Source organism: Bacillus rossius, chromosome 14 (genome assembly GCF_032445375.1).
Source record: "Bacillus rossius redtenbacheri isolate Brsri chromosome 14, Brsri_v3, whole genome shotgun sequence".
In the NCBI taxonomy this organism is placed as follows: Eukaryota; Metazoa; Arthropoda; class Insecta; order Phasmatodea; family Bacillidae; genus Bacillus; species Bacillus rossius.
The window spans coordinates 20,993,495-21,007,605 of NC_086341.1; the positions used below are offsets into that span (position 1 = coordinate 20,993,495).

At 35.2% G+C, this 14,111-nt stretch overlaps 1 protein-coding gene across 1 annotated transcript in view; it reads right to left on the reverse strand.

Annotated features, from left to right (window-relative positions):
- LOC134538708 (IDLSRF-like peptide) overlaps positions 1-13,166 on the reverse strand; it is a 298,553-nt gene extending 285,387 nt beyond the window's left edge. The window contains exon 1 of the mRNA XM_063380147.1: positions 12,846-13,166. Coding sequence (XP_063236217.1) covers positions 12,846-12,972 — 127 coding nt within the window. The 5' untranslated portion in view covers positions 12,973-13,166. The remainder of the gene's footprint in view (positions 1-12,845) is intronic.
- Positions 13,167-14,111: the final 945 nt, after the last annotated feature.

Sequence of the window (14,111 nt, forward strand, 5' to 3'; positions counted from 1 at the left end):
TTTATTTGGCAACAGTATGGAACCCCTCCCCGTTGAATCTCTTCGTGCGAGATTGGTTTAACGTCGAAGTCCCTGACCGTTCGATTGGTCGTAATGGTCGAGACGACAAAGCTCTTTTTCGCTGGCCTCCACGTTCACGACATGCGATTTTTTTCCTTTGGGGCTTTATAAAAGATCGTGTCTACGTTCCGCCGCTACCTATTGAATTGTCAGAGTTGTGACACAGAATTGAAGAAGCTATTGCTTCTGTTACTACGGACTTGTTAACCAAAGTGTGGGAAGAATTGGCTTGTAGATTGGATGTGTGCCATATAACTAAATGTACACATATTGACCATTTGTAGAGAAACGCTAGGTTAGTTTACCTACAGTTTGATGCATGATTTGTTGACAATAGTCTAAAATGAACTATTATTATATACCGTTGAAACTAGAATATGCTTTTATGTATACTTTGTATATCATTACAGAAGTAATAATTTTCAGAAGTGAATTTTAATAATTAAAGCCAATTACTTCACAGTGAAAACTTGTAGCAGCAGTCACAATTATCTTCAGGTATTTAACATAGCTAAATAATCTATTATTTAGAGATAAAAATTTATAAATAAAATATTTGGTTATTGTTTATGGTGGAAACAAATGGTTCAAACCAAAGTGGCGTCTTTCGGTACCAATCTTTTCCGCTTAAGTTTGATGAGGATCCTGTGTTGCCGATATCCCTAACGACTAAGGTAGTGGGCTCGAACTACATGCCTCGACATGGCTCTAATCTACGAGAACTTAATCGGTAACCAATTGGTGCGGAGCACACTATATCACGGAGGTCTTGACGCTTTGGGTCCTTGAGTTTAACTGCGTGGTGCACAACCCATTAGAAAATCTGAAGTTCGACTTTCAGTATCCTTCAGCAAAATGTATAAACAACATTGACACGGGCCTAGAGACTTGTGTGCATGGGAACTGCCACGTTGTCAAAAAATAATTAAATTGGCTAAAACGACAAAATATTATTCTAATTTACATAAACAAAAAAATTTATATATTTCTAAGGTCACCATTGACTGACATAGACTTCTTTATGTTAAATTTAGATATACCTATCATGATACAGCTAATTTTGATGTTCCTAAGTGTTTTCAAATAAATGTTAAAAACATTCGTAACCTTTTTACGGGCATTTGTTTCATTACCGGTTGCTTATGAAAGTTTTGAAATAAGTGTGAAGATTTGTAGATGTGCATTTTACGTACCTAGTATTTCATGTCTTTAAATGTCAAATAGCTGCATTCTGAGGCAAAGACTTGCATATTTTTTCAAACGATTAACATACAATATAAAATTAATATGTCAAGTTTCCATCACAAATATAGATCAACAAAGGATTGATTCATGAAAGTGTTTCATTACCAACACATTCATAGAGAAAATTGTAGTTAATAACCATAAATAACGTTTATGTATCATAAAAGAAGGCTTATTCATGTCAACAAGCCTCAAAAGGTTGTAAAGTGCGTGCTTATGTGATTAGAGAGCATTAAATTTATTAGATTCTTCCCTGATGATAAAACAATTACTTACAATATCACGCTCGAAAATCTATAAAAGTATAATTAATAGTGCAAGGAAACATTGCAATCATTAATCACCTCCAGGTGGAAAATATTTTATGTGTAAAATAATTATATTTATAAAAAATTTAATTTAACGGAATATTAGACTTATACTAAGAGTTTCATTGCCCAATTCAATTACTTATAGAAAGTATAAAAGTGTTTTTAGTTAGATAATTACCTAATAATAAATGAAGGTTCAAAGTAACGCCCATCATTTAACAGCTGCTGCAGATATCCCAGCTATAATATATACGACGTAGGAGAAAATAAGATATAAGTAAATAAAGAGAGAAATAATTAAACTTGTTTTAGTTAGAAACCCTTAGACAACACCACTGCACTTAAATTGGCATCGTTTAACATAGAAGTTAGAATTTACTGAAGTTGGCAAAAACCATACGTGAGTGAGAAACGTCATAAAATAATTTTTTGTGAGCATGTTAACGTCCCCGATTGTCATGTAGATGTATTACTATTCTACTAAGATGATTTGAACTTCCGGACTAATATTGACCAGTCCAGTCACAAAAAAATATCACCTAAATTCCTTCCAACTTTGTGGAATTAAACCCATACACCTTCCTTAGAAGCCAACACAACTTTTTTTTTTTTCACTTCAACCCACGCAACCACTTGGTGTGTGTGTGGTTTATTGATTGAGATATCTTGGCCTTATAAGGCTTGATAAATCATTGTTGCAATCAGTAAATTACAACTAAACAGCTTAAAAATAGTAATAAAAACAAAAATAAAAATATTGTTGACTATTTTTTTCTTTCTAAACTATACTTTTCAATAAATAAAACCGAGGGATGTGATTTGACTGATATAATGCTCAGTTTATTGTTTCTATGTTCCATCATAAAACCAAATGGTTGATACTTAAATACTGACACACAAATTATCAGGTTTAGTAAAACAAAAACTAGTTCACATTTATTATTTCAAATTAGAAACCTTCCATGTAACTACATAGGTACTAATGACTCTCAGAACATCACCATGTCTCAATACTTGACGCGAAGTAATTTATAATTTAATCATTTGAGTAAAATATATAAATTAGTGAAAAGGTTCATTATAACTACGACTTCCAACTTTTCGTATGAGGAGGAGAAAATGATTTTTCCTTGGCGAGATATGTTCTTTATTTTAGCCTCAGCCATTTTTGTCATATGTTTGCTTAAACTTCGACTCAAAACATCGCACTGTTGTAGTTGTGTAGCATACTGTCTGGAGTTGATAATTTTAATGGTGTACTTATTTCCGCCAGCGAATTAATTTTACTTTATAAGAATGACTTCAGTTGTAATTATATTGTGAAGTGTTGTCAGGTTGAGCTTGGTTTTTGATCTACCAACTTTGTCTAAAGGTCCATCACGAAAGCATAAGCTGAAAACATACTAAATGGACTAAAGTGATTCTTAAAGCGATCATACAAATTAAAAGTTGCAGATGAACAACAGGTTTTACTGTAAATAATAGAGAAATTATTCAATATGGAACCTTAAATGGTTGGACAATGCTTAACTGAACATAGTTCTACAACGAACATACAAATTTTCGCTGTCATAAAATTTTTCAAAACAATTTGAATTTTTTTTTTTGGGGGGGGGGGGGGGGGGTGGAGAACAACACGTCACACAATTTGTGGAAAAATAAGGATGTTAGTTCTCATTACTTCAATTAAATAATTTTAATACAGCAAATAATTTCCCAGTGGTTTAAAAAAAAGTTCAACTAAACATTATCCAGAGGATAAGTGCAATAAACAGTTGTTTGGCTTTCATTTCAAAAGCGCGTACTGCTTATGAAAACATTAGGACATAAGTCGTGAGTATGTTTCCAACATTTTTTTCCTGTCGTGATGAATCTGCATTCAACGTTTTTCGATTTTACTATAAAATTCAGACTCTTTCTGAATAAGGATATATAAAAAACTTTATTGATGTGTCAAATGTCCTAACAAAAAATCACTGAAGAATACATTTTACATAAAATAACTTTGTTCATTATGTTGCGAAATACTTCTCTTTACTGTTTCGTCTGTGAGTTTGAACGTGAAAACAGTATGTGGTGCTTGTAAATCTTTGTGGAGACAAGTATCTCATTGTTGGTAACAAAACCGCTGAAAATAATAATTCCGTGAGATTGCGGAGCTAATATGTATAAACAAGGAGCTAGCCAAATGCAGGATACGAAATCACCAAGTGCAGCTAGGAAAAACAATCTAATCAGTTAAAATGCAACAATAATGCATTTTAAATACATCGTGTGGTGTAAGTTTTTTTTCTCGTAAAGATAAGCCTTCTTTGCTTCAAAGTTTTTTTTAATACGATATGTTTCTTATATGTAGATTTCATTCACAAGGTAAATTGTGACTAAATAGAATAAATAACTGAAAATTTTTGGGTTTAAAAACAATGCTGATGGCTACTGCTTGGGCATGGTTTCAAATTCTTTCAGAAATATTTAGCTAACTATAAATAGCCTTTTAAAAAAACTAAATTCCAATAATTTTAAAAGTAGGGGTAAAATAAAATAATTTTTTTCTGAACGAAATTAAATCATATCACATAGCAGCCAGTAAAATTGAATTTAAACCTGAAAAGTTCCTGTTTCATATATTTCCTTCTTATCTGTATTGCACAAAAAAGTTAAAAATTTAACTTTGCCAGCTAGTTATGCAAAACGTATGTTATAAATCTGTTTAAATTTTGTGACAGTTCAGCCACTGAAAAAGTCGGCATGTTTAACACTGTGAAACTTAAATATTAAATTATGATCTGGAAGGTGACGCACACCCTCAAAAAGTACTCAAATTATCGGTAATCGTTCATACGCGACTCGAAGTTCGGCAACCCGCCTTACATGCTTCTGTTGCGGGAAGATAGCTTCCCTGGCGCACACGTACTCGGCTCTTGGCATACACAAGCTTAGTGCTTCCGTTACGCCAAAAAAAATGAATTCATGGTCTGGACAGTGAAGAAAGTTGCGTAAGGAGATTAGGGGGCTATGTCGCTTTTTTATGTTTACAAATAATTTTTAAAATGATGTCGCTCCTTCGCTTATCATATCATAATGGCGACTGCAATGTCAACCGAAACGTCGGTGAATTATTCGCCAAGGACAAGGCTACAACCCAGAAGCCAAGCTGATTCAGATAATGGCCATGAAAGCCTGCGAACATTATTATCATAACTATTGTGGTACCATATTACCATCATCGTTACAGGGGAAAAAAATTTTGGTAACTTAAAGAAACTTAAGGAAAGTTTTCCTGCTGTTTTTCTTGTAAAAAAAATATTTAATTTTTCTAAAACATCCATAATAATTACGATTTGAACATTCTCAATTCTTCTTGACACAGAAAACGCTTCCAGTTTCAGAAACTAGACTTACAAATGAACCAAGTCTCACAAAAAAAAAGTAATAGAAACTTAATATATATATATTGATGACGGCAAACAGGCAAATTTTATAAATGTTATTTACAGAATCATGGTACAAGTAAAAATTGAATTTCCATAGTAAATTTAAAAAAGGGGGGGGGGGGGGAGATTTTCTTTTGAATTGTTGCGGTTAGCGTTTAATTTATAGTCATATTAAAACTTTTTGAAGTGACAACGTCTAATTAATCGATGAACGCCAGTTAAACGCACGAAAAAGGATGACTTATTGTCCCATTACGCTCTTTGCACGCTTGCACCGCATCTATCTCTCTTCCACTCGATTGGAACAACCATCGATTTGACTATTTCGAGGCACATTAAACTTGAAACACTCCCATTCGTTTCCTACTTTTCCTATCATCGTCCTATCCTTAACAGAATAGCACAGATTGGAAGAAGTTAAATAGCAAATATGTATAAAAGTTATAGTTAAATAATCTCTTCGTTAAAGCAATAAACATATTTGATTAATGAGTGCAAATAAAAGTAAATTTATCAATTAAATTTTAGATTTCATTTCACTCCTTCTTTGTATCCACACAAAATAGTGATAATTCAATAAAAATTATTCAATTTTATTCATAAAAGTATGCAATCATTTCATCATTTTTTTGTTATGACGTCACGTTAAACTATCGTCCGTAAACCGACTTTACAGACAACCAAATAGGAATGGTTGGACATTGTCAGTGAAGCTAGCGAAGGTAGAGCTTGGCCGAATGTTCCTTCCCTCCCGCCTGGTCCAAGGCCGTATAAAAAAGTTGTTGCGGTGTTTCGTGTGTGCTTACCGGCAGGAAAGAGCCCGGACACCAGGGGTCGGGCGGTGAAACACCTCCGCGGCGGACCGTAAACTGTCGTCGGAGGCGCGAGAGACCTGTAGGAGCCGGCCGTGTATCACACCTCTCCCTTGCCGTCTCATGCACTCCTCTCCCCCTCTCTCCCTCCCTCTCTCTCTCTCTCTGCAAGATCGAGGCCTAGCGGGGGACACGGTCGCCACACGGCAGTCTCGACTCCCAGGATTTATCGATCTCTCGAGGACGGCCGGGCTTGCTTGCTTCGCGGTACGCTTCGCCCCCGCGCAAAAAAAGTAACAGTGCAGGAACGTAAAAACGTAAAAAAATGTTTCAACAACGCAACCTCGTCCAATTACCCCCCCCCCCCCTCCCCCCCATCCCGGCCAAAGTTCAATCAAGGACGAACTTGCTTGCACAGTTATATATTTCTGAACGTTACAATTCTTTCAATAACGTAACCTTATCTAAAAACCCCACCTGCGAAGTTCAATCAACGACGAACTTGCTTGCACAGTTATATATTTATGTACGTTGCAATTGTTTCGATAACGTAACCTTATCCAAAAACCCCACCCGCGAAGTTCAATCAACGACGAACTTGCTTGCACAGTTATATTTGTGTACGTTGCAATTGTTTCAATAACGTAACCTTATCCAAAATCCCACCAGCGAAGTTCAATCAATGACGAACTTGCTTGCACAGTTATATTTCTGTACATTGCAATTGTTTCGATAATGTAAACTTATCCAAAAACCCCACCCGCGAAGTTCAATCAACGACGAACTTGCTTGCACAGTTATATATTTATGTACGTTGCAATTGTTTCGATAACGTAACCTTATCCGAAAAAACCCCGGTGCAAAGTTTAATCAACGACGAACTTGCCTGGACAGTTATATATTTCTGTACGTTGCAAGTGTTTCAATAACGTAACCTTATCCAAAACCCCACCGCGAAGTTGAATCAACGACGAACTTGCTTGCACAGTTATATTTCTGTACGTTTCAATTGTTTTAATAACGTAACTTTATCCAAAACCCCACCGCGAAGTTCAATCAACGTCGAACTTGCTTACACAGTTATATTTATGTACGATTAATTGTTTCAATAACGTAACCTTATCCAAAAACCCCACCCGCGAAGTTCAATCAACGACGAACTTGCTTGCACAGTTATATTTACGTACGTTGCAATAGTTTCGATAATGTAACCTTATCCAAAACCTCCACCGCGAAGTTCAATCAAGGACGAACTTGCTTGCACAGTTATATTTCTGTACGTTGCAATTGTTTCAATAACGTAACCTTATCCAAAACCCCACCCGCGAAGTTCAATCAAGGACGAACTTGCTTGCACAGTTATATTTCTGTACGTTGCAATTGTTTCAATAACGTAACCTTATCCAAAACCCCACCCGCGAAGTTCAATCAACGACGAACTTACTTGCACAGTTATATTTCTGTACGTTGCAATTGTTTCAATAACGTAACCTTATCCAAAACCTCCACCGCGAAGTTCAATCAAGGACGAACTTGCTTGCACAGTTATATTTTTCTGTACGTTGCAATTGTTTCAATAACGTAACTTTATCCAAAACCCCACCGCGAAGTTAAAATCAACGACGAACTTGCTTACAGAGTTATATCTCAAAAGACATTTCTGCACGGTGCAGATACGTTAAAACTTGTGTCCTCCCCATGTTCGTCACGTCACGATTCGCCACGAAACACATTTTTACACACCGGACTGAACTCTGAAACGTTGCAGAAACGTTACTAGGTTGCAGTAAGGTAATGACATCCAAACCCGCCACAAAGTGCACGTCAACGTCGTACTACGTAGACCATTAAATAAAAAAAAAGGTTGTTCGCAGTGTTATGACAATATTTCCTTCAAGTTACGTAGGTCACAATTCGCCATAAAACACTTTTTTTTTAAACACAGAACTGAATTCTTGGAACATTGTAGAAACGTTTCCATGTTGCAGTAAGGTAACATCAAAAAGCCAGCAACACTCTGAATTTCGACGCCGGGCTATGTACACCGTTATTATTTCATAAAAACATTTTTGTAATGGTGCAGAAACATTGCAATTTTCCCGCCAGGTAACGTAAGTAACTATTAATTCGCAATATAAAACATGTTTGTACCGAACTGAATTCTCAAAAATAGCAGAAACGTATAATAATGCAGTAAGGTAACATTATCCAAAACCAACCACACTGTGAATTTCAACGCTGGACAACGTACACCATTATTATTTCAGAAACATTTCAGTAATGTTGCAGAACCACTGCAATGTTTCTGCCAGGTAACATTAGTCACGATACTTTAGCCATAAAAATCATGACCACGCTGGACTATATTCTGTAACTTTGCAGAAACGTAATGCGTTGCAGTCACATAACCGTTATGCTAGACTACGTGCAGTGCAAATATTTCATATATGTATATTTATAATTAGTGAATCTGCAGTGTTATGTAAGGTAACGATTTTCGTAACCCACAAAATAGTGCACATTGACGCAGAACTACGTATAAGCGCCAAAGTTTTAGACACAATTCTGTAATGTCATAGCTAAATAATAATATTTTATTGATTTAATGTAATTTTAAATTTTATCTTAAACATTAAGCGTGCAAAGGAAAATGGTTGGTTGGATGCGAAATTTATATTTATGTATTATTTTAATATTAAACTATTTGAAGATATGTTTCGAAAATATTAGTAAAATGATTAAGTCGTGCGTGTTCTTTGCCAGTTTCCAAAAAAACAACATTAATTGTCATTGAGTATGTAGTTGAAATAAATTCAAAAGTATCAAGATGAGCAAGTTTCTTTCCAAAAATATGGAAAACTAATGCGTATGAAAATGAATAAATAAAAATAACAAAATAAAGACTTGTTAAATATATATATATAAATCTCTCGAGAAAAGAACCGAATGAACATACGTCTAGGCAACTTTTCTACTTTGGTCAAACGGGGGGGGGGGGGGGGGGGGGAAGAAGTAACCAAATACTTTCTTAGTAACATTAATTGATAATCTTATATTTTAAAGTTCCGTATCATTAAATTTTAAAGTACTCAAGTAAACGTATTTTCATTTGTAGTAAATGACTATAAAAATATATGTCTCTCGGAAAAAATTCTGATAGTCATTAAAATGTGATAGGATTTGCGATAAAATATTCACAAAAAATGTTTGTGACAATGACGGATTGTTTATATTAAGTTGTTGAATGAAATCTAAAGCCGTGTAAAAATTTAGCTTTAATGTTTAAGATATTCACTGAAATGTTTGCCGGATCGAAATATTGTTAAGTAAATTTAATTTTTTAAGCAAGAAATTTTAGTCTGAATTTATTTTGTAGTTTCTTCTATGAAGAATATAAAAAAAAACATTCGATGTACAATATGCGACAAGTATAAATACGTATGCCTTGAAAATATTTAACCACCCCGCTAAATCAAATTTTCTTGGCGGCCAATTAAAAAACCGATAAAAAGGGCCACATTAATAATATTTTATTTTAAATAAGAAGTCTTACCTTAATATATACTCTTGATACATTGGCACGTAATTCATGGTGATTTACCTTAGGCACTGAATTAACAAGTGTGTTTGACAAACGATAATAAATTTCTTTAACAAACTCTGTCCTTCCATTAGACACAAATCACATTAATTCTCATAAATGTATTAATATGTAACGTCTTTACAGCAAGAAAAGTTTTATTTGGACAAAATTGGTGGTTAAATAATTTCAATTCAATAATATGAGAAACGGAAATTTTTTTTTGGCGTAATAATAATCAGTATAAACTATTATTTTTTACTTTCACGGGTTATTTTTTAATTAAAAATATGAAACAGGGTTTTAATATGTATTCTTAAATAACAGATAAAAATGAAAATTCTTATTCATCCACCGATTAAATGAAAACTTCAAACTATAAAAATATGTTGCTATGTCGCAATTACACCAAAACTTACTGACTAATAATTGACGTCAATGGAATTTGATTTATTAATTTTTTTTTTAATTCTTAAATCATTGAGAAAAAATTCATTTTGGTTACAGGCAAGGCATTGTAAGAATTGTTTTATAAATTCCCCAAATATGTACTGAATTATGTATTATACTTTACATTTATATGGGAAATTTTCTATACAAATATGGAACATTTCCTATGGATTTGACGTTTTGCAAAACAAAATAATAGAGATGATATACAGCATTTGTAGGGTAAATAAACCATAGGATTTTATAAGTTAATATATTTATAAGTTAATAAGTTAATAGGTATGTTACCGAAATGTTTTTAGAACAAATTTTTTTTTTAAATCATGCTTTAAAACGTACTCTGGTATGCGTACATGAACTTCAACGTCCTTTATCTTTATTTTTACAAGATACTTTAATAACAAATAGATAATATCAGATGCTATCTATCTCTATTATTATCGCGATCCTCTGAAGTTAACTTAAATGTAACGTTAGGCATTAACGTCGCATTCTATTTACCTAAAAGGTTTAAAACTCTGCAAACCCCTATACAGATTATAGAGGGTTACAAACAACTTGGGCCATTAATTTACATTTAAAATAAATCCATTTTTTTGGCCAATTTTGCATTGTCAATTGCATTATAGCAAAATTCAGTGTTATAACCTCTAACACAGAATATACCAAAATTAAGTTCAGTAAAAATAACTTTTAGTAAAATAAACGCAGTATTTATTTTGCTTAGCAAAAAACAAAACGTATTTTATTAAAATGATTAATAAAAACTCGACAGCAAACCTCTTTGTCTACTTAAAATCACGCATAAAATTATCTTCTCAAACTCATCATTCTTTATTGAAAGGACAGTATTATAGTTTTGATACCAAATGTTAGAAACGTAAAAGTTAAAAAAAGGAATTACTTTAAATACATGTGGATATAAAGTATTTAACGGTTTTAAAAACTAAGAAAAATTTAATTTTTTACAAATTTTTTTATCAAATAAACTCTTAGTTTTTGCAAATAAATTTTCTTACTTCTCGCTTTTAAATATATATTTACGGATTTGCAACTAAAACCTCAAATTCAACAGTTAAACATAATAGTTATTTTAAAATACGCACTCGCGTTAACTAGAATGAAGCAACTATTGAAAACTTTGGCAACTTTACTTTCATATAAACCTAAAAAAAATGCTTCTAACTACATGTTTTGCTTAGGTACTAAATAATCCAATATTGCTACGGTAAAAAAAAAATGCATGTGATTTCCACGCACGAGAATATTTGAATAATATCGAAGTACATTATTTCACTAATGTTTTTTTTATGTTTATGAATGAGTTTGTAATAGTTACCGCAAGTATGATATACATAACTTGCTCGCAGGATACTTGCATAATCACTTTCACTGCTGCAGCTAAAACGCCTAGATACATCTAGAAATTTTGCGTTATTTAATCATTTGCTGTGTGCAGAACAAAAATGCAGTGTAATGTAGTGCCAGTATGCAAGTTTTTAATAAATCAATTTTATCAAATAATTCTGTCCATCATTTGTATTCCCAATGATAAGTAAAACGCACATAAAAAACTTTCTCTGGTATGAATTTCTCTGTTTAACATTAGATACTATTTTTTAACATCATATTTATTATTTCAACTCATGCATTGTTGGTTAGTTAAGGAATGTAATTAACTCGTTGACAGTGAAAATTAACGAATTGGAAATAATCTCCACACTTATTTATGCATATTTTTACTTGGCCACGTTAGGTATGTTAATGTGTAACTATCTAATTAAATATTTCTTTTGAAAAAAAAATATTCATCGTGTACTTTAAATAATTCAATAAAAGAAACAATTGTGCAATTTTGAGAGCAATAATAATACTTTGTTATAATCACGAGTAAATAAAACATGGCTGAACATGTATTTGACGTAAAATACATCACTAATTTTACCTTCTAAAATTTTTAACACGTCAGACTTAATTTAAAAGTGACACAAGTGCGTGGATTCTGCATGCAAGACAACATACACAGGGAATAAAACTTGGACACAAAAATGATTTTGTATTTATTTGTGTTACGAATATAAAAATTTATTTCATTTAGTTGTATGTATAAACGGTGCATGTACAGTGCAGTTTATAAAGACATCCATTTGTCGCAGCCTGACATAACTTGCCCACTGCCTCGTTCTCTTTTGAGACTTCGCTAGTTATGTTTGCCATATATATATAAAAAAAATTATTCAAGATAAATTGTGTGAGCCAATTTGCTTCTGTTCGTCCAAGGTGATGCAATAATGAAAAAATTAAAACGATGCTATTATTGCCACGGATATGATCATTTTTCTAAGAAATAAATTTTTTCTTCAGTGCCTAAAGTAAAAATAAAAATAAAAAAATCTCAAGAGCAAGGCGACTTTGTTAAAATCTTTAATATGCTATTTATTCTATAAATGTTAGTCAGGGAACAGTTAGACTTTTCTCGACACCTTAGTAAATAGAATGAAGTGTTAGCCTATCTGATCATTAGAGAGTACAAATTAAATGTCGAAGTTTTGCTTTCAGAAAAAAAAAAAGTTGAACGATGTGAAAGTCTGAATCATAAGCAAATTTGGAAAAAGTCATTATTGTTATCTTCACGGAAATGCAAATGTTATACATCTGATGACTTTTAAATGGTAAGCGAAATTTTAAGGCCGTGTGCACGCGGATCAAAGACTTTTGACGTCGTTTTTTGAAGTGAAGCCGGGACGCAGGGTGTAACATTCGCGAAACTACGTGGTGGCAGTTACGTCAGGCGGCGGTACAAGCAGTGCAACGGGGGAGTCGGTGTGCCGGTGCGAGCGCGGTGCTTGGTGTCGGTGGCCGGTGGTGTTGTCGGTGCTTGTCCGTGCTTGTTGTTGGTGTTGTTGGTGTTGTTGGTGTTGTTGTTGTTGTTGTTGTTGTTGTTGAGACTCACCGTTCCTCTTGGCGCTCAGGTGGCCGTAGAGGCGACTCAGGTCGATGGCCATCACGCTCTGCGGGAAGGCGGCGCACAGGGTCGCCAGCACGGCGGCGCTGAAGAATACTCGGCGCGCAGACGACATGGCCGGGTTTTTTTTTTGGTTTCGCGTCTGTTCTCTCCCTGTGTCTCTCTCTTTTCTCTCTCGCTCTCTCTCTCCTCGGGGTCTGCTGTTGGCGTCGGAGAGGAGAAGGTACAGGCAGGATCGTCGCCTCTCGCCGCGTCGGTGGTCGTCTTCCGTCTGGGGTCGGCGGCGACGCGGCGAGACGCCGATATACCCCGGATGCCCACGTCACCGCGGGCGTCCGCCAATGGCGCGCGAGGATCCGGGGGAAGGGGGAGGGGAGGGAGAGGCGCGCCGGGCCAATGGGGATCCGGCGTCGCTACCACCCTCTTCTCCCCTCTCAACCCCCTAGTCACTAGTCCTTCGCGTCCCGACTAGGGAAATATATTTACCTCTCCCTCCCCTCCGCGTGGCTCTTCTACCGACAACCACCCACGCGTCACACACCCTTCCCTTTTTTTTCCTCCCCCCCTTTCACTGCCATGATTTTTTCGGAAATGTACGCGAGGAAAAGCAAAGCGGACGCATCCGAGGCAACCCCATACCACCGTTCCTAACTTGTCCTTTTTATTTTTTTTTTCACGCGAGGATCGGTTCTGATCGCGAATGGGGTGGTCCTCCCCAGACCAGCCCCAACGTCGCGGAAGTTGCGGGTGCCTCGCCTCGCCCTATCCTGCCCTTTTGCTCCGCTGCCCTCGTTTCCCGGGCGTGACGTCACTGGCCTGTAGCGCGGATTAATCACCGGGGAGATGTGTGTGTGTGTGTGTGTGTGTGTGTGTGCACGGGCAGCCGCGGATATCCACACCGCTCCGTCCGACGTGGACCCGTTTGAGAACTCGAGCGCAGCAGGCTGTTAGACGCCGAGTTCGCTTTGCAAAATAATTCTCTCGGAAACTAGCTGCCGAAAATATTTTACGGTACTGCGATGCGAAAAAAAAAATGATTGTCTGTAAAGTCGGTTTACGGACGATAGTTTAACGTGACAACGTCATAACAAAATATTGATGAAATTATTGCATACTTTTATGAATAAAATTGAATCATATTTATTGAATTATCACTATTTTTGTATGGATACAAAGAAGGAGTGAAGTGAAATCTACAATGCAATTGATAAATTTACTTTTATTTGCACTCATTGATTCAAATATGTTTATTAC